Raw genomic sequence first — 26,931 nt, 5'->3', positions numbered from 1 at the left:
ACCTGTTTTGGGACGCAGACCTGCCACCTCTTTACCCGCAACAGCCAGCGTGATTGGCAGGTCATCATTTTCTTTGGAGGTGGTAACACCAGCTGGTGTTGAGCGCTGTCCGACATCGATAGCACCACCTTTGGATCAAGGCAACCTAACATGTCCACCTGCATCTTCCTCACAGACCGGCAGTTTGCCGGGGACACCCTTATCAACCCCGTCTAAGCACAACAGCCAGCCCTCAGTCCCTCAGATGTGGACAAGTAAAAGACCATTTCCTCCTAGCCATGAGAAAGCTAAGAGGTTGAATTTCACCATCTGCAAGCTCTTGGCTACAGAAATGCTGCCTTTCCGCCTGGTGGACACAGAGGATTTTCGAGACCTTATGTCCGTCGCAGTGCCCCAGTACCAGATGCCCAGTCGGCACTACTTCTCAAAGAAAGGTGTGCCTGCGCTCCACCAGCATGTCGCACACAACATCACCGCTTCTTTGAGAAACTCTGTGTGTGACAGGGTGCATTTCACCACAGACACTTGGACGAGTAGGCATGGTCAGGGGCGTTACATGTCGCTGACTGGGCACTGGGTAACTATGGTGACAGCAGGACAAGGGGCTGCTGTCCAAGTCTTGCCATCCCCACGAGTTGTGCGTCAATCCTCTTTATGTCAAAGTTCCTCCACTGCTTCTGCCTCCTCAACCTCCTTTCGGTCCTCCACCTGCACCCAAAGCCTGTCTGGTCATGCCACAAGCATTCTAACTGCGCAGAAGGGATCCTGCACACCTCCTTACTATGCTGGCAATAGGGCTCAACGTCATCAGGCTTTTTTTACTTTGAAATGTCTGGGAAATGTGAGTCACACAGCTGAGGAGTTGTGGTCAGCTCTGGAGAACCAATTTAATGAATGGTTGTCTCCACTGGACCTGAAACCAGGGAAGGCCATGTGCGACAATGCTGCAAACCTGTGTGCGGCCCTTCGCCGGCGCAATGTCACACAAGTGCCTTGTATGGCTCACGTGTTGAACCTGTTTGTCCAGCAATTTTTAGCCCACTATCCCGGACTAGATGGCCTTCTGCAGAGGGCATGGTCGCTGTGTGCTCACTTCCGCCGTTCGCATCCTGCAGCTCAGCGACTTACATCTCTACAGAAGTCGTTGGGCCTGCCACTTCACCGGCTAAAATGCGATGTGCCTACCCGGTGGAATTCAACTCTGCACATGTTGCAGCGACTGTGGCAGCACCGACAAGCCCTGGTGCAATACGTTCTGACGTATAGCCTGGGCCAACGGGATCCAGAGGTAGGGCAAATCACGCTGGAGGAGTGGTCTCAGATCAGGGACCTATGCACCCTTCTGCACAGTTTTGAAATGGCGACGAAGATGTTTAGTGGTGACGATGCCATTATCAGCATGACTATTCCGGTGATTTACATGCTGAAGCACATGTTAAACAGAATTCGGAGTCAGGTGGTGGCACAAGAGGAGGTGGAGGAAGTAGAGGAGGAGGAGTTGTATGCGGAAGGGCTAACATCTGCAAGGTCCAGACGGTCAGCAGCACCAAGGTAGCAGGCATGTGAGGGTGGGGGACATGGTTTTACCAGGGCACATGGTAGCAGCCAAACTAGTGAGGAAGGTGCAGGAGCCCAGGAAGAAGTGGAGGACGAACTGATGGAAGACTCATCAGATGAGGGAGACCTTGATCACATTTCTGTTGTGCGAGGTTGGGGGGAGAGGACAGAGGAAGGAAGCATGATTGTTACCTCACCACCAACACAACAGGGACTTGGTGCTCCTGGATGCGCAAGACACATGAGTGCCTTCTTGCTGTACTACCAGCAACATGACCCTCGAATTGGGAGAATTAGAAATAATCCTGACTACTGGGTTGCCACACTGTTAGATCCCCGGTACAAAAGAAAATTTGCTGAAATAATTCCTGCCATAGAAAGGGATGCACGCATGCAGGAGTATCAGCAGAGACTGTTGCAGAATCTTACATGAGCTTTTCCACAAAACACCAGTGGTGCACGTAGTGAATCTCACAGTTCCAAATTGCCAACCGTGGGACCGTCGAGTGTTCAGCACTCAAACCGTAACAGAAACACAGTATCTGCTGGTAACATCAATTTTGCGGAATCATTTCACCACTTTTTTAGCTCATCCTTTGCAAGGCCACAGGAGACAAGAAGTCTGACACATAGTCAACGCATAGAGACGATGGTACAGGTGTATCTCCAAGTAAACATTGAAGCCATGACTGTGTAACTGGACCCTTGCTCTTTTTGGGCTTCCAATCTGGATAAATGGCTGGAGCTCGCCACTTACGCCTTGGAGGTCTTGTCTGAACGTGTGTTCAGCGCTGCTGGTGTTGTGCTGACAGATAAGCGCACGCGGCTCTCCACTGATAATGTAGACAGACTCACGTTCATAAAGATGAACAAATCATGGATCCGAAACGACTTTTCTACCCCTGTGTCATCCTGGGGAGAGTAAAAGCTTGATGATTGGTTAAAATCACCTCACCAACCATTTTAAGCTTTCAAATTACTAATCATGTTTATCTGTATCTTGGCTGGAAAATAATTTGGGCTTTGTAGCAGTGTGCAGTACTGATTCTATTAGGCCATCTATACTAAGCTCCACCAGATTTAAAATTAATAATTATTTTTAGCTGCATCTAGCCCGTAAAATAATTTTGGGGCTCCGAGATGCGCAAGACACATAAGTGCCTTCTTGCTGCACTACCTGCAACATGACCCTCAGATTGTCAGAATTCGAAGTAATCCTGACTACTGGGTTGCCACACTCTTAGATCCCCCACACTCTTCGATCAACCTTTTCATTTTAATAAAGACCAAAAAAATGGTCATTTTTGAAATTATAAGCATTAGCAGGTTATTAGAAACTGAAATCAAACAGTTTTCAACTCAAAACTTTATTCTAGGTGATGTTACATTTGCACATAGGACCCCTTGTTCGAAAGGAGCTTCTGAACTCTCTCGTCCATTGAATTTGTCAGGTTTTGGATGGTTTCTGCTTCAATTGTTTTGCATGAGGACAGAATACCCTCGCAGAGCTGTTGCTTAGATGTGAACTGCCTCCCGCCATCATAGACACTCCTTTTGATGATGCTCCAGAGGTTCTGAATGGGGTAGAGGTCAGGGGAGCATGGGGGGCTGACAATCTCTCTCCCCATGATTCCAGCCCAAAACATTACTCCACCTCCACGTTGTTGGCGCTGTAGCCGTGTTTGCGTGGGGTGTCCATCAACCAGCCATCCTCCACTCCATCCATCTGGACCATCGAGCGTTGCACGGCACTCATCCGTGAACAAAACAGTTTTGAAATCAGTCTTCATGTAATGTTTGGCCCACTGGAGCCGTTTCTGCTTGTGTGCAGTGGATAGAGGAGGTCGACAGGATGGCGTACGCACAGCTGCAAACCTCTGAAGGACCCTGCATCTTGTTGTTCGGGGGACGTTGGAGGCACAAGCAGCTTCAAAAACTTGTCTGCTGCTATGACAAGGCTTTTTTGCCGCTGCTCTTTTAACCTGATGTAATTGCCTGTAGGAAAGAGTCCTCAATTTGCCCTTATCACCACGCACACGTGTGTACTGTGAATCAGCTACATACTTCTTGATTGCCAAGACACTTCATCCTGATCATCGCACAATGTTGATTGTAGTCATGCCTTGACCTAAACACTCCACAATTTTTTGCTTCTCAGCAGCCAACACATCCTTTTTCTTCCCTATTTTAGCAGAAAATGTAGGCTGCTTAATAATGTGGGACAGCCTTCTTAAGTAGTCTTGCCGTTCATTGGACACACCTGCCAAACTAATTAGCACAGGTGTCTGCAATTGCTTACAGTGATATAAAGAGCCCTGACACACATCACCATCAATGAGTTTAACTGACAAACAAACAAATTCTTCCCTTATCACTCCTAAACACTTTTTGCATAATAATTTGGAACACAGTGTACATGTGCTTTTCCACAAAACACCAGTGGTTCACGTAGTGAATCTTACAGTTCTAACTTGCCAACCGTGGTCTGTATGGAGTTGTTCAATAAAGGGCCCAAAATTAAGATAACATAAACGGGAGAGGTCTCTATGAATAGGAATTCCTAAGAATTTGATACCCTGTGAGGGCCAGGCAAAGGGAAAGTTGGACTGGATGGAATCCTGTATGGATTTGGGGAGGGAGACATCGAGGGCCTCAGACTTCGCTGTATTGATTTTAAAATTTGACCATGTAACAAAGTGATCTATTTCAGCCATAACAGCAGGGATTGATATATGTGATTGAGTGATATATACTAGGACATCATCAGCAAATAGAGAGCACTTGTACTCGGTGCCGCCCACCTCAATCCACCTAATATTGGGGTTATGGCGAATTGATGAAAGCAGGTGCTCCGTCACTAGGATGTATAAGAGAGGGGACAGAGGACATCCCTGCCTTGTCCCATTGGTGATTATGAAAGGTGATGAAAATGTTCTGACGCGCCCCCTGGGCCTTGGGACATCCGTAGCCGGACCCTTTTTGGTGGATGCTGGTGGTTGTAGTCTCCGTGGCGGCGACCCGGTTCCGTGGCTCAGGGCGGTCAAACCAGTGGCGGAACTATTTATGTGGTTTTGATGTTTAAATGTCCGACTACGCCACCCGTGGATTGCGGTCAAAGTGAACCGCCGGTGCAGGGCAGACCGCTGAGGCTTATGTTGTGGGTGCAGCAGAGCGTAGCATAACTCCCCACGGGAGGAGTATAGCCTCAGGGCAGTGTATGCGGAGGATGGGGGTGATGGTGCAGGGCAGCAGCAGTAACGACACGGAGTCAGTGATGCAGTCCAGGGCCTTTACTCACAGTTCTTATTATCCAGACCACTTCTGCAGGTAACGGCTGCCCACGTCGTACTGTGCTCACCAGGTGAGGGGCTCAGACAACTCCCAGATAACTTTGGAGCGCTTCACAGGACCCCCTTTGTGTGTCCTTTGTCTGGCCTTTCTTACCAACCCTTCTGTCCAGCTGCCTCGGGCCTCCTCTTGGTAAACTTGGCGCCAGTTTCCCTGACCCTATGTGCTGCCCTCCTAGCGGGTGTAGCGAGGGGCTGCGCCACATAAAATGTCACAGCCTCCGGTTTCTAGCTGAGGGTCGTTTCCCGCCTCCACTAGTTTCGGGGACCGGTCTCCCCTTTTGGCCTGACCCCTCCACGCAGGTGGATTCGGGCGTGCGGTGGCGACTCGCCCGTCTACACCCCTGGGATCCCTTCGTTCCTCGTTCCTGGAGCCTTCTCCACTCCTCTTCCTTCCTTCTCCCTCGTCCAGGCCTGGGCCTCTGTTACTAGGCCCGCCTCTGGAGCAGAGCTCATGCAGAGCCCCTGCTCCCTGTCACTTCTGCTCAGACTTCTCTGCACTGAACTAAGATGGTGCCCACCTTTTATACTCCCTTCTCAATGCACCCAGGAACTGCTTCCTCCCTGCTCCTGCACTACAGAGTTCCCCTTCCTCAGTGTTCCCTCCCCCCACTCCAGCCAGGGACAGGGACTGTCGTGCCCATCTCAGGGGCATATTGGTCGCCCTGCCCCACGGCAATGTGGTATAATGCATGCAGGTGTCGGGGTCCTTATCCACACTCCATCCTTACCTGAGAGTGAGATATCACTCTGCAGCAACCGAGCCCTCGGGGTGCTACAGTTCCTTTTATCTTCAGCCTTGGTGACGCATTGCGATACAGGGCCGTGATTTTGGCTATAAAAGGGTCCCCTAGACCCCTACCCCAAGCTTTTTAAGAGAATAATATATGGCGTGCCAGAAGACTCTATGGAATGCTTTCTCAGCATCCAACGAGAGTATCTAATTACAAATTTTTAACTGCATCTAGCCCAGGAAATACTTTGTGCCTAGTAGCAGTGTCTGCTAGTCAGCGGATTATCCCGACTGTTAAGCAAGCTACACCACCTGTAGTTTGGACACTTAATTTTTTCAAAGGAAATGCTTTGGGACCATGGGATACTCAGTGAAGAGCATCAGGAGGCACCCCAAGGCATAGGGGCTGGGACTGGCGGTAGGACGCCTTGCGGTGGACAGCCGAGCTCGATCCTTATAAAAGCTTTTTAACTGCAGCAGCTTTAGTGGACGCTACTGGAGCTGGAATTACGCGGCTACCGGCTTGAGACTTGCCCTTCAATAGATCCTTGTAAAAGGATTTAAAGTGTATTTATTCAAATTAGAGAGACAATTTAAATTAAAAAGCTTAGAGCTGCCTCCACCACAGGGGGGCTCACTCGACCTACCAGCGGACAGGCACCAGTATTGGGAGAGGGGGGCTGGCCGTCAGGGTCTACCGCGGCTCTGGCACAAACGGAGGTGGCACAGGCAGGAACCGACTGGCCGTGTCGGCTTCTCACTTTTTGGATTTTAGAAGGGCATGACATGCCTATATCTGTGTCTCCCCCTCCTTTTACTCCTCCACCTCTTTTCTTTTCGCATGACTATGTGTACTTGTCACTTTTCCATGTGTTAGTTATGTCTTCTGAGCAGTTTGTCAGTTTTTGGACACCTTTGAAGGTGTTTTCTATGTGTTTTTGTTTGCCTGCCATTGGTTTTAACGGTGTTCGAAGGTGTTCGACGAACAGTTCGACGAACAGTTCGGCGAACACAAGGGTGTTCGACGAACCGAACCGAACTCGAACACTACGGGGGTGGCTCAACACTAGTTATCATGTCCTGGTGTTTAAGGTCTTCATTTGTTTTCACCCGGATTACAGAAGTGCTTATTTTAAGCTTTAGAATCTGAACCTTTGCATATTATAAATTCTTTCTAGTTGGCTTTCAAACCAACCCTATTATAGAAGACAGCTTTTAAAAAGTGGTGTGTAATAGCAGTCCCCAGCCAAACAGATACAACCACAGCTGAAAACTAATGTGCCTTGTTCTTGTTTTTAGATCTTCTCTGGTTAGTTATAAAAATATCAAGGTTCTTTCAGAATGTTCCTTTAAGTTGTTTATATTCAGTCATTGCATTTGTAAATTGGATAAATCATAGAGAATAAGAGTGACTAATAACCTCAATTGACCTGAAAAGTGATGAAGTCCAGAGGAACAATGTGAAGTTTATCTAAGGACAAAATAGATAAATCCATTTATGTATATATTAGCATATATTTTATATTTTTACAGCACTGTGTAGCATACGTAGTAAAGAATGTATATATATTTTTAACAAAAAACAAAATTAGAATTGTTTTTGAGGTGCAAAGGGCAGCATCAAACCCATTTGTCCTCTTAGTCCCTTCAAAATATTTATTCTTACAACTATTCTCATGTTTCTCAGATCCACATTTTTCTTACCGATACATTGTAAGCCATCAGCAGATGTGAGATATCCACGTGGACAAATGCAATAATAGCTACCAATCGTATTGGAACATTCTCCTCCATTACAAATACCAGGGATAGAGCTGCACTCATCAATGTCTGTTGGTTTAAATAAAACATATGGAAGAAGTAGGTTAAAACATTTTTGTTTCTTGAGGCATTTAACAAATAAACATCATTTTTTCATCTAAAACTTTAAAGGGGTTTTCCCACAAACAAAAGTTCATTTTAATCAGTAGATCTTGGAATAATAATAAGTTCCACAATTGGATGTGTTTAAATAAAATGTTGCTGTGCTGAGATAATCTTATAAATGTGCCCCTGCTGTGTACTGTGTAATGGCTGTGTCTGACTGTACAGGAACATGGTCTGATCATATCACATCTCCTTGGCAGGGGGGAAAGCAAAAGAATATACAGAGAGGAGAGCATGGGATTGCTGCTCATTCTTTCTTTGAAGTAAAACATTGTTTAAAAACAGGCAGTGAAATGGTTTACCTCAGAAAAAGAATCAGCTGTGATCCCCTTCTGTAATGTCTGTATACTCTTTTGCTTCCTCCCCTTCTGTAATGTCTGTATACTCTTTTGCTTCTTCCACTGCCCAGGAGATGTGGTATGATCAGACCATGTTCCTGTACGGTCAGACACGGCCATTGCACAGTACATAGCAGAGATACATTTATAAGATTATCTCAGAACAGGAACATTTTATTTAATCACATCCAATTGTGGAAGATATTATTATTCCAAGATCTATTGATTATAATCAACTTTTGTTTGTGGGAAAACCCCTTTAAGGAAAAGCAATTTTAGAAAGAGAAATGCATGATTAATCCTTAAATAGAAACATTTACATTTTTGTTCTTTTTAAGCTTGTATCTATTTTACTAAGGTCACAAAATACCTCAGAGGAAAATCAGTTATTTTTAGAGTTAGTGTTCACAAAATAAAGATGCACATTTGCTCGGTGGTTTGCACCATTTTCTTGCAGCACTGGGGAAATTCAAATCTGACCACGGACAAAATCAATACGGAGTGTTTATGCTTTCCATGTGTTTTCTCTTAAAACTTTGGGTTACTTTAAGTCCTCAAAAATATGCTGGTAGGTTTATTGGTTTCCCATGAAATTACCCATAGTGTTATATTTTGTATCTCATTCACAATGGCCATATTGTGGATTGGTGTTTTGTATAGATCTATAATATATTACTCAGCTGTCCTGTCTCAAGAGTCAGGCTTTGCTTCCTTCCACTATGGCCAGTCATCTATGTGATAATCAACACCGGGTTACTGTGGTTACCTGACAAACACATCTGACATCATCTCCCAAGTACTTTTAAGGTTGGCTTGGTCACCATGTGCTGTCTGAGTATTGAGAAAGTATTGCCCTCAATTGGAATGTGTTTGTCAAGAGTTACTTCACCTTCTACTTACCTCACATTCAGTGAAGAGCCTAAATATCTCCAGCTACTCCTCACTTCCATTTAACTATCAACTCTTATTTGAAAGCTTAGCCCAGTTTAAATGCATGTAGTCAGATAAACAATCATTTCACAAACATAGCCATGAAAATTTTGCCCCATATTGGCATGTACAGTCATTGAAACTGGCCGCATGTATTCAATTACAATGAGCAATGGACAAACAATCTTCATGGCAACAAGCTTTTAGGAAAAGCTCTTCTGTAGTCAAGCAATTATTAGCTGAAAATTTCAAACATGGCCATCTTCTTTCTGAACCATGAGAGTCTATCATTGGTCGGCTAAAACTTTTGTTCCTGGCTTAACTTCACCATAGGAATAGTTGTTTCCATTGACTAACCATTTTAGATAACTTTAGCTTAAGGCCTCATTCATATGCCAGTTTTTCTCTCCCACAAAAGAGGACCATATTTTCTACAGAATGTCAAATCAAATTTTCATCCGGCTTGGTTAATGTGTTCATTTTTACCATCAGTGTGACCTTCATTTTTCTCGAATGAAAAAAAAGATTGACGGAAAAGTCCCAAACTTATTATAGCAGTCAGACCTCACAAAGATGCAACTACAATGGCATCAGTGTGCTGTCCATTTTTTTTCACTGCACCATTCTTTTTAGTGAGTGAGTTTACCAAAATAAATTTTTTCCTAGAACATTAGGCCACATTCACACAGTCACTATTTGAGAAGAATTTTACATCAGTATTTGTAAGCCAAAACCTGGAATGGGTGAAAAATGCAGAACTGGTGATGTGTTTCTATTATACTTTTCCTCTGATTGTTCCACTCCTGGTTTTGGCTTACAAATACAGATGTAAAATACTGACCAAATACTGAACATGTGAACGTTGCCTTATTACTCATATTTTGGTACAGTAAAGGATGAGTTGCTATGGGTAGATATGAAAAGCGGGGATAGTAAAAGAATCAAAGACAAATCTGAGTTTAACATATTATCAAATTAAAACCCTGTGTCGGGAATTTGTAGACTTTGCATGACATTAGCTAATTGGAGAAAACCTTTCCTTGTTCTTTGCTTTAATACTTTAATACTTTACCATTTAGCTTAGAAAAATCTCTAAGACAATTTCATGGGATTTCTTTGTATTTTCCTAAAATTCTCAAAGTATAAAAATATTGTGGATATATTATTTGTAGTTTGAAAACTACAGGATATGCATGTTCTAGTAAAAGGCAATCCAGGCTTCCAAATAAAAACATTCTTTGAAATACAATCTGGATTGTGGGATGCAAAGTTAAACACTTGAAATAAAGCTAATAGTTGTAAATTCCCAAACCTTGCAATGTCCAGGAATTCCTAAACCTTTCCATGAACTGACCACATTAAGCGTAGAAATATAATCTGTTGAAGGAAACGCCATTTTAGTTAATCCTATGGAACTCAACTGCTCAGCAAATGTTACAAACTTCGCAGCCCTATACTACTTATACTTAATTAGATTAAGGCTATTAACAAGGAGTTATAGATTTCATGACTACGGAAAGGGAGGCTTTCCTTTAAATTCAAAGAATAATATTTTAATGAGAGAAGCTGTGACTGTGTGTACATATATGTCCAAATGATATGGTGCTGATGAGAACAACGCCATAACCAAAAGATTACGGTTAGGCTCACACATTGTGTATTCAATGTTGATTTTATGAACCAATTTTCCACTTGTATTTTCACCTGCATTTTTACAGTACCATGAAAGTGGTTGAGTTTTACCTTAACTTCATCTTCATGCTGCATTTTTTGGGGTGTGATATCTGCATAGAAATTGGCTTTTGTTACATTTTTATATCTGCAAAATGTGAATTTCGTTGCTAAAATCCCCTTTTGGATAAAGATTTTACGCATTCTTTTCAATGGGAACCCCAAACAACTGATTATACTGCTGGCTTAGCATTGTTTTATTAAATGCACATAAAAATGCATGAATAAGTGTGGACAGTATATGAAAATTTTAGGTTAAGAAATTAATTTAGTTTAGAAATCTCTGTGTAAAATCTGAACAAAATACCCAACATGTGAACCTAGCCTAAAGGGGTTAAAAAATCGATAACCTACATCCTTTGCATTACTAAGGAAATGCTGAAAATATGGTCCATTGGGGGGGGCTGTGAGTTTGGAAAACACATATATACAGTGGGGAAAAAAGTATTTAGTCAGCCACCAATTGTGTACGATCTACCACTTAAAAAGATGAAAGAGGCCTGTAATTGACATCATAGGTAGACCTCAACAATGAGAGGTCTAAAAAAAACCCTACCCTATCACCTCATTCTTGAAAGCTGAACCAAATGCTCTGCTACTTACCAGACGCTCATAACAAAGATTAATTAAACAAAATTACTATTTGCATGCCAACAATGGTTTTCTTGGAATGTGAGTAAAAACCAAGTGCATCAGAGTAACCTTCTGAAAAATAAGAATACCACACAATCTCTACGTATATTGTTTCATGGCCACAATTATTCCCATGGCCTCTAACACAGTAAAAAGCCATAGAAAAACATGAATCTCTTCCTGATTACATAGAAAAACAAAAATAGCTTGAAAAGGGAATGATTTATTTTTACATAGATTTTTTTTACCACATTGATGACTCAGTTGTCAATTAGAAGAAAAATGGTAGCCTTGTGTACACCAATTAGAAGAGGTTAAGCTACTTGGATGATCCATGTCAACATGCGTCATTGACATTCTCTGATAGTGATGAAAAACTCTGAAAAGTCCAGAAACACAATAACACATCTCTATTGTTCATTTTCATGTTTCAAATTGTTTATTTGTGTCATGCCAAGAACTATCTGAACAGCTGAGTGTCTTTTATATTAATTGGAGACTACACTAGAACAGAGAAATACTCCTTTTGGCAACTGCCGTCAGTTAGTACGTCATGTCTGGGAAGTGGTAAATCAGACAAGTCACAGTTGTCATTGTTTTTCAAGCTTTGTTTATATGTCTAGGAAGAAAAACAGCAACTTAATCCTATACATTCATACAATGTATTTTTATGCTTTACATTGCACAGCTTTGCTAATTTTGCAAAAACTTTATTTACGAAACAAATCCACAGACACATATACTGTATATGTATATATACATTGTATCTGTTCTCATCTGTGATAGTAAACTTAGATAAATTACAAAGGTCACTGATAGTGTAAGGGATTATCTCATGGCACCCACTTGTATTATTGTATGATGTATTATGTTCTGATCTGGTACAATTACTGAATAGGGCATTAGCACTTATGTATCAAGAGTGTCCTTGTTATTGTCTAGAGTGATCAATGATTGTAGTTAGGTTCAGCCTTACGTTTTTAAGCAGTCCCCCCTTGGATGGACAGTCATCATAAGAAATTAAAGGTGTTGTCCAGTTAAAACAAGTTATCACTAGAGATGAGCGACCCCGAACTTAAAAGTTTTCTGTCAATCGTGCCAGAAGCGCGTCACTAATCCCGCCCATGTCACATGACCGCGAGTCGGCGATGGGTTGGCATGACAACCTGGGGTCTGCAGGAGACCCCTGAGGTTTTCATTGCTGGGATGCCATGATTGCTGCCCAGCAGTTAGCGCTCATAGCAAGTGAACATTTTGGGTACACACAGTATAGCACAGGTGATCAGATGATTGCAGCTTCTAGTCTCCCATGGAGACTATTGAATCCAGTAAAAAGTAAAAAAAAAAATGTTTTTAAAAATATTAAAAAAATATAAAAGTTCAAATCACCCCCGTTTCGCCCCATTCAAAATAAAACAATAATAAAAAAATCAACTATATACATATTTGGTATCGCCACATTCAGAATCGCCCAATCTATCAATATATAAAAAGAATTCATCCAATCGGTAAACTGCGTAACAAAAAAAAAATCAAAACGCCAGAATTATTTTTTTCTGGTCGCCGCGACATTGCAATAAAATACAATTACGGGCGATCAAAACATCGTATCTACACCAGAATGGTATCAATAAAAACATCAGCTCGGCGCACAAAAAATAAGCCATCAGTCACTCCCAGGTCCCGAAAAATAGAGACACTATGGGTCTTGGAAAATGGTGACATTTTTTCTTTTTTTAACAAATTTAGATTTTTTTCAACACTTAAATAAAAAAGAACCTATATATGTTTGATATCTACAAACTCATAATGACCTGGAGAATCATAATGGCACATTGGTTTTAGCATTAGTGAACATGGTAAAAGAAAAAACAAAAAACAACTATGGAATTGTACTTTTTTTTTCCATTTCACCACAATTTTTTCCAGTTTTCCAGTACACAATATGGTAAAACCAATTGTGTCGTTCAAAAGTACAACTCATGCCACAAAAAACAAGCCCTTACAAGGCCACATTGACAGAAAAATAAAAAAGTTATGGCTCTGAGAAGTAGAGGAGCAAAAAACGAAAGCGGAAAAGGGCAGCACCATGAAGGGGCTAATGGTCAAACAGATTACCAGGTCAACAGAATACCATTCCCCACATTATTCTCTTACAACTCCATACTAAGAATACCCCAATACACTTCCAAGATACACCACCAAGTATTTCCAAACTACATTAAAAGACACTCTCAACTTACAGCAATAGATATTCTCAAACTACAAGACTCTCCCAAGCTACAAAACCAAATATTCCCAAACTACAATACAAGACACTTCCAAGCTATAACACCAGATATTCCCAAACTTCAAGACTCTCCCAAGCTACAACACCAAATACTCCCAAACTACAAGATTTTCCCAAGCTACAATATCAGATATTACTGAACTATAAGACTCTCCCAAGCTACAACACCAGATACTCCTAAACTACAAGACTCTTCCAAGCTACAATAGCAGATATTGCCAAACTACAAGATGCTCCCAAGCTACACCAGATACTCCCAAATTATAAGATTCTCCCAAGCTACAACACCAGATACTCCCAAGCTACAAGACTCTCCCAAGCTAGAACACTAGATATTCCCAAACTACAACACTCTCCCAAGCTACAATACCAGATATTCCCAAATTACTAGATTCTCCCAAGCTACAACACCAGATACTCCTAAACTACAAGACTCTTCCAAGCTACAATAGCAGATATTGCCAAACTACAAGATTCTCCCAAGCTACAACACCAGATACTCCCAAACTATAAGATTCTCCCAAGCTACAACACCAGATGCTCCCAAACTACAAGACTCTCCCAAGCTACAACACTAGATATTCCCAAATTACAACACTCTCCCAAACTACAATACCAGATATTCCCAAATTACAAGATTCTCCCAAGCTACAACACCAGATATTCCCAAACTACTGTATAAGACACTGTCAAGATACAGCAGTAGCTGCAATGTTTGCAGAAGACATCATAAAGAGAGGTGAATATAGATATATTTTATAGCTGTAGAATAGCAAATTTCTCTGCATTAAAGGTGTACCCTAACACTTGGCTATCCTCTCTTTGCAGGTGTATGAATAGCAGTGTGCAGCATATAGATAGATGGAACATATACTATGGAACAAAAATTTGGAAAGATACAATTCAGCTTTATTGACCCAAAATAGAATCTGTCTGTAACAAATGAACTTGTTATAATCTCCATATCCCGAACACTTAATAGATTTCAGCTGTGTTCATGCAGAATTTCTGGCATTGGAAAAGTGACATGTTTACGGTGTACACCAGCTCTGTTTGCAGAGAACTAGCCTGGACCACACTTGCTGAATTCATACACCAGATCTGACTCAGTAATAGTCAGAATTACACTCCAGTTCATTTAAGGGAATATGAATATAAAACACACTCTGTTCCACCATGAAAGAATATGAATAAATTTCATTAACATGAGAAAACATGAAAAAAACAATGAAAATCTGAATAGTTAATGTAAGGGAAATGGAAGAAGTTCAAGGATTTTTTGTCCTTAAAGTGATTGTATCGCCAGAAAATAATGTATAATTTAAAGAGTAACCTTCATTTAATTTTTATTTCCATAAACAAATACACAAGAAGATAAGAAACTTTGTAATATATTTTATCAGAGAAGTCTGCTTCTTTCTAATCCTGGCATGATCAATCACAGTCAGTTCACAAATTCAAAGGTAAAATCTGTTTTCAGTGAACACAGATTGTCAGCTCACTGAGGTACGAGATAACAGCATAAAACTCTATGGAGATAGGAGCAGGAGAAGGAGGAGGATGGAGCTAGAAAGAGACAAAAGCAGCAACAGAGTTCACCTTAAACTACAGTTACACTTTAAATATTATTTTTTATGTTAATCTTGTTATTTATTAATGTTAGGTGATGTTTTTGCTAATTTTCAATTCTCAATTATTTAAAAACAATCGTAACATCATGTGGTTTTGTCGCCACTAGAAATCACAACAGACTGACAGTTCCTATTTTTTAAAGACCATATTGACCTCTGTATAGGTCACAGAGCATGCAAAGAAAACTCTCCTAAAAAAGTCAGTGAGTCATCTCCATGCCACACCTTCCATGTCCATGTGCCTGCAGTTAAGAAAATCACTAATCTGCCATCAACAGATCAGCAGCTTGGGCAGAAATGGCCATATACAGAAAATAAAATCAATTTACAATTATATAAAATGAAAACAGAATAGAAAAATGAAAAACCTTGTTTTAAAGAATAAAAAGAATTCAAGGTTACACGTTCCCTTAAATGTCAACCCTATTGTAAATAAAAGACAGCAATCAACTCATCAGTACAAGTCAGGCTTCCCTAATTTCCAGTAATTAGCTGTTAATGTGAAGAGGGATGCGCCATATATTTCACCACACCAGACATTGCTGGGTAACTACAGCACCAGACTATCAAATAACTAGGTGACTATGTAAAGCTGATATCACATATACAACATTCACTGTCCAAGTACAGACCACGATGACTGGACCTGCCACGGGTCTCCTGACTCAAACTCCACAGCTTCATATATGCCTATGGCTGTTAAATGAAATCTGCAACCAGGTTTTTGCAACCTAATCTGAGAGAATCATAACATAAAGACAGAGACCCTGATTCCAGCAATGTGTTACTTCTTGAGCTGCTTACTGTAGTTTCGATAAAATTACACTTTTATCAGCAGGAGTTTATGACTATAAGAATATTAAACTTGCTGTCATGTAGTCCTCAGTACTTATGAGCTCTGTATAACCCCGCCCCCACCCCTGATTGGCAGCTTTCTTCCTGTGTACACAGAAAGCTGCCAATCAGTGGTGTGGACGGGGTTATACAGAGCTCAGCATTCAGAGAGCTGGTAGATCTGCAGCAGAGAAAACAGTGATTTTATAAAAACTGCTGGAAGAGGCCATTAAGTGGTGCATCACTGGAATCAGGGTTTCTGCCCCTACATCATCCTTCTTTCATATGGGATACCAAAAATCTAGTGATATGTTCCCTTTAAGTTTGCATCAGGAGACCAGCAGCTAGTCGTGACATCGCTGTCCCTATTTGGACCATGAGTGTTGAATGTGTAAAACTGGCCCAAGACATGGAGTTATTGGGCTTGCCCAAGCACATGATGCCCTCTGTGAGTGGCACTCTGATCTCCTGTATATATGCCAGAGGGTTGTTGTCATGAGAAAATCACTTTAAAATGAGTAGTAGAAAAAACTAGCTCGCTGATTATTATATACAAAGTTCTAAACTGAAATGGATAATTTTCATGCTTAACAATATCGATAAAACTACAACAGGAGTCATGAAAGTTATTATTGTACTGGAAAGACAATGCTCCTTAATTGTAAAATACTTAGTGGTTTCTATAACAAGACTTAAAGTGTGAATCTAATTTTGAACTGATTTTTCTGCATGATAATCCCAAAAAAATATACAGTATCTTGTGCTATATCGGTGGCCATATACATTTTATAAACACATACAGGCAGTGGTCGCCGCTAGTTATTCTGCACAATGGACCCAATCACGTTATGGTATAGGAAATCGCAGGATGCCACTGGATGATTGTATATGTAGGTGGTATCATAGAGATAATGCATTTGCAGAATTGTGGAGCTAGGCTTTAATAGTGCTTTTAGTTGCTTTAGAGCCACATTTACAAAAAAAGCAAACAGTATATTTTACACTAATATTTATAATTAAAGTCAATAAGCTGAAAGGAAATCTGTCTACGAATGTATCTATGGGGCTTACCTTCACATTTTTGTGTGGATTCACTCTGCTTATGACCAATAGGACACCTGCATTCATACGATCCATCTGTGTTTAGGCAGTTACCTCCTTGGCAGAGCCCTGGGATAGCTTGGCATTCATCAATATCTGGAAATTTTAAGAAACACTTTACAATTAGAAGGTAATTTAAAAACAAATTAAAAATCCCCAAAAAAAAGATAAATAGTTGATCTTTGACTTTAGTTTCTTGGCATGAATAAGAATAATAATAATAGTTATTATTATTATTTATTATTATTATTATTATTATTTCTAACAAATTTTATTACTGATAACCATAATCATAATTTAATTTCATCCATTACAGTTTTCATTTGAAATGTTAAAGCACAACTCCATCTTTATTTTTTATTTCAGTGCTGGAGTGGTATCATTAATATGTTTCCTGACCCTAGTAATACAGTATACTGACTAGCCACTGTCCTCAGCTATTCCCAGTGCCGCTCTAGTCTGGTGCCGCCATCTTGTGACTGCAGCTCGTGATTGACCAGAAGTCAGAGGTAACGGTCACAAGTTCTCAGTGTAAGTCTATAAGGGGCTCGTTTTCACCTCGTTCTGGCTCTCATAGACTTACATTATGCAGTAACCTCCAGCTCGCCCAGCAAACACTGGAGTGATCGGGCAAGTCACAAACTGCTAGAGATACAAGTACAGAAGAAGACGGCGGCTGCTAAGTTTAATAATAATACAGGAAACTTAGATTAGTGACACTAGTCCAGCGGTAAAATAAAAAAACAAAGCTGGAGTGGTGCTTTAATATTTTATTTCAGTCTTTTTGGAACCTTAAGACTGATTTATTAGAAACAAATAATAAAGAAGGGTCATAAGCAGTGTGGCACAAGTATGTAGCAAGTACAAAAGCAATATTTTCAGGGTCCTCTCCCCTCCTGTACCAGTCAGCGACTTCTATTGTCTAAGATTAATGTAATTGTTTTTATTATGTATTCCCCTTTTCACATGTAAAGCACTATGGAATTAATGGCACTATAGTAATAAGTAATAATAATAATAATAATAATAATATAAATGTAAGGCCATATTCATACATTAGTATTTTGCATCAGTAGTTTTAAGCCGCAATCAGGAGTGGAAACAGAGAGAAAAACTATAATTGAGAGACATGGACTTCTCTGTTTCGGAACCAATCCTGGTTTTGACTTATAAATCCTGATGAAATACTGACCAACAATACTGATATGAATGCGCACATGAGACATTTCCGCTGCAGATCACAGAAGATCGATAGAGAATATTACAGTAGGTGTGATAGGTGTCAAAATCAGGTTTTTAAGAACAAATTGGCAAATTATCACCATATTTTTGTGTATCAATGCCCTTAAATCCCTTCTAGAAAAAAAAAAACATGTGCAAAACTTGGCTTTCCTACATGAAAGAATGCTTTTGGATCCTTTTGTGCACGTTTCCATCTAACACTAAGTGAAAACATCAACTGACAATATGCTGAAAAAGCAATAACTACTGTATGAAGAAAATTCTTTTGGAAGAAAGCGTTACTTGCATTTGCAACTTTTGACGATAAATCTTATTATTGCTCCATACAGCTATTCAAGCTTTAGAACACCATGACATTACGACATAATGCAAAGTTATATTGAAAGATCTCACTTAACCTATATCTATAAGACTTACACGGGATAAAGAAAAGATTGTGATTATAAGAGACTAAAGGCTCTTGCAGAATATAATGTCACCAGGGAATAGATCTTTGTGTCTTATAACCTCTGACCAGGCCGCCCCCTGCTTGTTACTTTATCACTTAGTTATGCCTTTGTTCTCTGTTGTAATATACTGGTTACGTTCAAAATAAACATGGAAAGTGCAGAAATCTCAGCAGTTCCCAATGTAGCATTGTCTAAAAGCAGAAGATTAAATAATTACTCAATGAAATGTTGCAGTTAGGCACACGGGTATTATATTTCAAAGTTGATCATTAAAATCTATGTAACGCAAAAACATTAATATAATAATGTCCCATTGTCTAAATCAGCCCAATTCCTCCATACACATAGACATGTGCACATTTATTTCAGGGGAATCAACTGTGTCTAGAAAACACAAGATTGGACATGTTGAAATTGAAAATCCCAATTTCTTTCAATCACAACATTTGCCATAACGGAGAGCTGAGAAACTCCAACATGTACTAAAAGGTCTTCTGCTCCATCTGAAATCAGGAAGTTTGGACAGCTTTCATCTAATGTGTGAGCACAGCTTTTAACTTTTTCTATAAGGTATTAACATTTTTATTAATTTCCTTCATTTTATTTTTTTTATAGCACTGATATATTAGGCAGTGTGTCATCATTCGCTTCAATACCTTCTCTACGGTTCCCCATACTAGTTCTCAGAACAGAATTTCACTATCTCAAATACACACAGGGGCCATTTTATAGAGAAGCCAATGAACCTATTAGTATATAGTACTGAAGTGTGGGAGGAAATTGTATTTATTTTGAATTATATCAGGACCCAGGGCAGCAATATAGAGTTCTCACTACTGAGCCACTATTATGCCCAGAAATTGTCCTGGTTCAGAGGATCTTTGGTTGTCTGAATGATTTCTCACCTGGCGCCCAACATTTCTGTGAATTTATGAAGAGCCACTAGATGCTTGTAACAAGAAGGTTCATGTGGCCAGAATACAGTCTACTGCAATGAGCCATTTTTCTTGAATCCATTACCTAGCTTCAGTATATCACTGATCAATACAAGGTCATATGGCCAGCACTACCGGTAATATAAGAATTCTTTGGTAAATTCTTCTGTAATGTGTCACTTAGTGAGCTGCTTGCTGTAGTTTTGATAACATACTGTTTTATGAGCAGAATATTATCACTACAAGACTAGTAAACTTGTTGCAATGTAGTCCCGTAATCCTCCATATTTAAAGGGGTTGTTCACTACTATTTAAAATATGCCAAAGTGTTTTTATGATGAAAAGCAGCTTCTTTGTAATTACCTCCCTCTGCCTTTTCTGCCTGTTAGCGGCGCTATCTCTGGCCGCTCACAGGCATCACGTGACCCCCGGCTGCAGCTGGCTCTGACATCCGCTGACGTCACGACAAGTCCAGGCTGGAGCCAGGGGTCTCTCTCTTCCGTGTTCCATGGTGGCTACTCGGTTGTAGGCGGGGTTATCCCTGCGCGGCCTAACCAGCATCCACCGCGTGCTCTCCTTCTCCCCATTCATTGGGAAAATGCGCGGTGGATGCTGGGTGTTACGAGGTGGGGTAACCCCGCCCACAACCCAGAAGCCACCGCGGGGACCTCAGTGCTGAGTGACGCCTCAAAAGACGGGACGTCAGCGTGGGGTCACGTGCTGCCTGTGAGCGGCCAGTGATAGTGCCGCTCACAGGCAGAAAAGGCAGAGGAAGGTAATTATAAAGAAGTTGCTTTTCATCATAAAAACACTTTGGCATATTTTAAATAGTAGTGTACAACCCCTTTAAGAGCTTTGTACAATCCCGCCCCCATCACTGATTGGCTGCTTTCTGTATATGCAGTTTACACAAAAATATGTCAATCATTGGTGTAGGCAGAGGTATACAGACTTCAGAATTCAGATTGAGTCAACTTCTCCCCTTTTTATCTGGTTTCAGGTGTGATTTTCATATTGCCCACACCTGTTACTTGCCACAGATGAGTTTGAATGAGCATCACATGCTTGAAACAAAGTTATTTACATATAATTTTGGAAAGATGGCAACAATTTTGACTGGGGGTTTTGTGTAAAAATGACGTCCAATTTGCCCTTTTCTCTCTGTTTTTTTTTGTGTTGTTCCAGTGCACACAAAGGAAATAAACACATATATAGCAAAGCATGTGCGATTTCAATAATTTTCTGGGAGAAATACTTCATTATGTGGAACAATTTCAAGGGTGCCAACACTTTTGCCATTGACTGTATGAGTTTGCAGCATCTTGTTATTCTATACTACGTGGATGGCGCTGGCTCTTTTTTTTTTCTAATGTGAATTTATAACATACATTAGCTTTTCCCGACTGATAACATATCATAACCTACTATAGATGAATAGATCCAGTGTGTGTGCACTAAAGGTTTGGAAAAATATAGGCTTGTAGCTAATATAATATAAAAGCATGCAATTCCTCAGTGTTTTATGGGTTGATTGGCACGGTTGTTTAAGTAGTGTAACCATTGAGTTCTTAGTTAAATATATTGATTTATGCTATGTCCAGGAAATGAATTTACTACACATATACATTAGTATGAAGCAGTTTACCTTGGCAGGCTCCACTGCGTATATTGGGAATGTAGCCACGACGGCAGGGTTGTGGTTGAGCAGGGCACATCTCACATGGGTGTCCCCAGGCACGTCCAATAGTTGCACAGCAGAGAGTTTTTGTGCACACGATACCAGTCACCTGACCCTGACACATCTGATTGCTGACTTGAGTGAAGCAGGGCCCTGTTCTGTAGTCTGAAAGTAAAAACAGCAAAAGAAAATATTCAAATCCGGTCAGCACCATCTGATGATCTCAAAAGCTCAAATTCAGCAAAACTACTAGGAAAACAGAAATATGAGAAATTTGAAAACCCAGATGACACATTTATATTGTTAGCCTGCGCTTACATTTTAACTTTCATTTTGTTGCATTTATAGAACATTCGTCTAATTAGCCATAAAAAAAATACCATGCTTCAATCTGTAATATGAATATGAATTGTATATAGATAAGATTATAGATAAGATACGAATAAACAGCTATACTATCGACTTAATGAAACATTAGGCATATAATTATTATTATTTATTATTATAGCTCCATTTATTCCATGGAGCTTTACATGTGAAAAAGGGGTATACATAGCAAAAACAATTACAATAATCGTAACAAAACGAATCAGCAACTGGTACAGAAGAGGAGAGGACCCTGCTCTCGAGGGCTCACAGTCTACAAGGGATGGGTGAGGATACAGTAGGTGAGAGTAGGGCTGTTCATGGAGCGGTGTGGTGGAGCGAGGGTTACTGCAGGTTGTAGGCTTGTTGGAAGAGGTGGGTCTTCAGGTTTCTTTTGAAGGTTTCCACGGTAGGCGAGAGTCTGATATGTTGGGGTAGAGAGCTCCAGAGTAGGGGGGATGCACGGGACAAATCTTGTATGCGATTGTGGGAAGAGGAGATAAGAGGGGAATAGAGAAGGACATCTTGTGAGGATCGGAGGTGGCGTGCGGGTATGTACCGGGAGACTAGGTCACAGATATATGGAGGAGACAGGTTGTGGATGGTTTTGTATGCCATGGTTAAGGTTTTGAACTTGAGTCTCTGGGCAATGGGGAGCCAGTGAAGGGATTGACAGAGAGGAGAGGCTGGGGAATAGTGGGGGGGACAGGTGGATTAGGCGGGCAACAGAGTTTAGGATAGATTGGAGGGGCACGAGAGTGTTAGAAGGTAGGCCCGATTAACAGATTACCATCTACTTGCAGTGGCTGCGTTTGAATTTCTTGCAAATCCTCACCAAAAGTGAAATAAAACAAAATGATGTAAACTGCATGGTGATCATTTTCATTTTTTTTTATTCAGTATGGCATGTGGATTTTAATGGATTTAAGTGGGAACAGGATGTTCCTTAAAAAAAATGAAGTTTCCACAATAATGAATATTTTTTGTTTCTGCAAATAAAGAATCTTCCATTTTTTAAACCAGATGTTTAACACTCTTCGAGAGAGGATTGTGGTGAGCAGAATTAACCACAGATACATAGTTGCTAAAGATAGTATGGAAAAGATAATGTTTGTGATTAGCTAACAACGTTCCTAACTTCAAAGTGATAATGTAACTTCACTCTGAAATTTATAATATACCTCCAGTTAGTAGATGACAGTATATATACTGAAGTATAGGAGACAGAGCCCACAGCTGTATCTTATTTCTACACTTTGTAAATGACACACACCATCAACATTTTAGCATTACATTTTAGACACAGAATAGACTGTCAAAGGTTTATCTATTACATATGAAGCTTGCACTCAGTACTCTATGGCACTAAAAAAAAACTGTTCCTTCAAGACAACCACTTTTCCTTTACTCCATAAAAAATCGCCCTCTGGTCTAATTGTAGGGTTCATCATTGGTAAAAGCGGTCACCCATTTATTTCCATCAGTTCCATTTTATAACACTGTGCTAATAATTTAGGTAGTTGTGAAAACCATGCTGCAATGTAAAAATGCTTTCAAAAATAGAAGAGTTAATAGATTAGATTTATTCATTAACAAAATACAAAGTGAATGAACAAAAGAGAAATCTAAATCAAGTCAGAATTTGATGTGACCACTCATTACTTTCAAAATAGCATCAAAGCATAAATGTTCCTAGGTACACTTGCACAGTTTTTGAAGGAACTTGGCAGTAGGTTTTCTACACATTTTAGAGAACTAATGACAGATCTTCTGTGGAACTAGGCTTGTGCAAATCCTTTTCTATCTTCATGTAATTCCACACAGACTTGATGATCTTGAGATCAGGGCTATTTGGGGGCCATATGATCACTTCCAGGATGGCATCTATCTATCTATCTATCTATCTATCTATCTATCTATCTATCTATCTATCTATCTATCTATCTATCTATCTAGTATCCATCAGGGTGTCCAACGGATGATGCTACTTTGTGACTGACAATCTTTCCTGAATGGGTGTGCAGATGGAAATATCTGTTAAAAGGGTTATCCACTACTTTATATGATCCCCCAACTGTATTCCCCCAAGGCCCATAAGTGTTTCTCTAAATACCTTGTGGTGCCTTTTCTGCCTGTGAGTGGCGCTATCGCTGGCTGCTCACAGGCATCACATGACCCCCTGCTGCAGCCGGCTCTGACATCCGTTGATGTCACGTCAAGTTCCGGCTGCAGCAGGGGTACTCACTTCTACGTTCCACGGTGGACGATGGGCTGTGGGCGGGGTTACCAGCACGTCATACCCAACATCCACCGAGCTCTCTCCTTCTCCTCAATCACTGGGAAAGCATGAAGTGGATGCTGGGCATGACATGCTGGGTAACCCTGCCCACAGCCCAGCATCCACGGCGGGGAGCACATCACTGATGTCACGCCTCACTTGATGTGACATCAGTGACAGGTCACGTGATGCCTCTGAGCGGCCAGCGATAGCGCCGCTCAGAGGCAGAAAAGGCACCGCAAGGTATTTACAAAAACACTTCTAAGCCCCGAGGGGGGGGGGGAATATATTTGGGGGGCTCATATAAAGTTGTGGACAACTTCTTTAATTACTAAGATGGTACAATAGAAATACTATCTAATACAATATATTAACATGATGTTTTAAAATTTAAAGGGCAGCATTGTGGCTCACTGGTTAGCGTTGAGGTCTAGAGTTCATATCCAAAAACAGGAAGTTCTACGTAAAATTTGTTTGGAGGTAGAGCCTGACATGATTGCATACTTTCACCATCCAATGCAAGAAATGATGTGTTTACATAGAAATGACTCATGGTCAGCACCAATGTTTGTTGTAAGCTACAATCAAACTGCAGTCAAAGTTCTAGAAGTCCACCATGTCACTTTGGTACAGAGGTGCTTGGTAATATACAAGCAAGTCCAAATCAAATTAAGAACAATTCCTTTTGATGTAGAAAAGTAAAAAAAGTCACAAGAAACAAGCAGAACTTAGCCTATGGCAATTTTGCATTATAAGGCCGTCAGTTGGGTAAGTATCTCTAAGCTCGAATCCTCCAGTGTCACATGACTCCCAATACAATATCAATGTAACAATTACAACACATTAAATATACTATTTACAAATATTAAAAACTATATGGGAATATCAAACATTTACTACCAGGCAGAGTTCATCCATGACATACTGATTTTTTGGTCGGGGACTGGTGAAGGTTACTGTGACGCTGACTCACTTCTCACAGACAAGCTGTGAGACAAGGAAGTCAAGGAGTCTAAGGTCAGATACTAGGAGAGCACGTCAAAGGCAAAAGGCAAAGACAAAAGAATGGTCAAACAGCAAAGTCCGATATCAGGCAACAAAGATCTGAATAGTTGAACACAGAGCACAAGGCACACACACCACCGAGCAAAGCTACCACTGGAAATAATCTGACCATTGCCAGTCAGCTAAATAGCCATGTATTCACCCAGAACTAGTGACACCTGGAGGAAACCCAGAAAGCCCAGCCAGATTGGGCGGCTGGGCTGTCAATCACAATACTGACAACTAGTGTTGAGCGAGCACTAAAATGCTCAGGTGCTCGAAGCTTGGGCCGAGCTCACCGTGATACTCGGGTGCTCGACCCGAGCAACGTGCCCAATGTTAGTCTATGGCAGACCAGGGCATTTTTGTGGCGGCTCCCCCGGCAGTCTGTAGAAAGCCTAAAAAGTGCCCAAAACGATAGTAACAGTGCTCAAATGACATGGGGACAGCATGGGGATCGCCCCAGGAAGCATTTCTGACCCCCAGGTCACTGCTATCAACAACGTGGTCAGAGGTATTAAGCCACTTTTACGGGCTCACAATAAAATGTTCAAAAACAAAACTGAAACAGTTTTCCTGTGAAATATGTTAAGGAACATCCTTTCCAGGGTAAAGACTTGTGTATAAGGTAAAATAAATAACCAAAAACAAAAATACTCCTCCACACCTTGGGCTATGTTAACAAGTAGCATTTTTTATGCATTTTTGCACTTTTGTATTGCTTTCAACCGTGACAAATGCATTTACCGGGAAATGTCATTTTAACATTTTACAACCTTACCTGGCCATGTGCTGTGTGACACATGCATACAGTGCTGAAAAGACATGGGAATAGCATGGGGAAGACCCCTGGAAGCATCTCTGACACCCAGGTCACTGCCTACAAGTGTGCCCATCAGAAGTGATCCTTGCCGCATCAGAAGATGCAGACTTGCAACTATCCCCGTGGAAGTCCTTGTCCCAGGGCAGTGTTCAATTGTACCTCCCCCATTCCTTGCAATGCAAGTGCAAATATGCAGCCAACCACCCGCAGGCTGCAATACAATACTGCTAGCTTGCACTTGAAATGGGGCCTTTTAGATTGGAGGAAGCAGAAGCTGGCCACTACCTCATGGCTGCTTCAGCAGCGAGGTCTCCATATTCAGTCCCCAGCCACCACTATTTGTCCCGGTAACCTTCCCCACACTTTTCTTAGCCTGGCCTGCTTTAGGGTAGCATTGGACGAGCCCATCAGACAACCAGACTCCTCCAGTGGGCCCTGGCTTCTCCATCAGGGGAGTTGAGAGTGCCAAGGAGAGGAGCATGATGATGATGATAGAAGTTAGCATCTGCTTTGTTTTCTTGGAATGCAAGCATAAGTGTGCAGCCTGCCACCCACCCACCCCCAGACTGCAATACCATACTGATAGCTTGCTTGCACTTGAAATGAGGCCTTTTAGGCTTGTGGAGGCAGACGCCGGCCACCATGTCATGGCTGCGTCGGCGGCCTGGTATCCATACTCAGTCTCCAGCCGCCCGGCGGCCGGGGGCTCACGCTCGGCCCCAGCCACAAGGGGGCGGCCGGGTGTTCATACTCGGTACCCAGCCGCCCCTATTTGTCCCGGTGCAAGTTATACACAAGCGCGCATACCAAAACATTACCTATGCCCTCCCCAGTGCATTTAGTGGGAAGGATAGCCTAACCACTAACACGTGGATAAGTGAATGTGGCCCGGGATGGTCCATCTCACTGACGCCTTCAAACTGGGTTAATATTGTGGAAGCCGGGACACAGTTGGACACTGGGATGCAACACGTCCTCCAGACATAGAGGATTGGGGGTCCTGGGTCAATCAGGCTTCAACACAAAGTTCAGAAGGTGGACAGCAGCAGTGGTCGGTCTCCTACA

At 41.3% G+C, this 26,931-nt stretch overlaps 1 protein-coding gene across 1 annotated transcript in view; it reads right to left on the bottom strand.

The window, feature by feature from the left end:
• Positions 1 to 26,931, bottom strand: part of FBN2 (fibrillin 2) — a 406,583-nt gene that overhangs the window by 305,815 nt on the left and 73,837 nt on the right. The window contains exons 6-8 of the mRNA XM_073676558.1: positions 21,323 to 21,520; positions 17,022 to 17,147; positions 7,342 to 7,467 (exon numbers count right to left, since the gene is read on the bottom strand). Of these exons, the coding sequence (XP_073532659.1) occupies positions 7,342 to 7,467; positions 17,022 to 17,147; positions 21,323 to 21,520 (450 nt within the window). The remainder of the gene's footprint in view (positions 1 to 7,341; positions 7,468 to 17,021; positions 17,148 to 21,322; positions 21,521 to 26,931) is intronic.

This window comes from Phyllobates terribilis, unplaced genomic scaffold (genome assembly GCF_046119375.1).
Source record: "Phyllobates terribilis strain yellow unplaced genomic scaffold, ASM4611937v1 Scaffold_1__5_contigs__length_1240528914, whole genome shotgun sequence".
NCBI lineage: Eukaryota > Metazoa > Chordata > Amphibia > Anura > Dendrobatidae > Phyllobates > Phyllobates terribilis.
The sequence above is the reverse complement of the archived record's forward strand: the minus strand, read 5'-3'. Positions and strand labels throughout refer to the sequence as shown.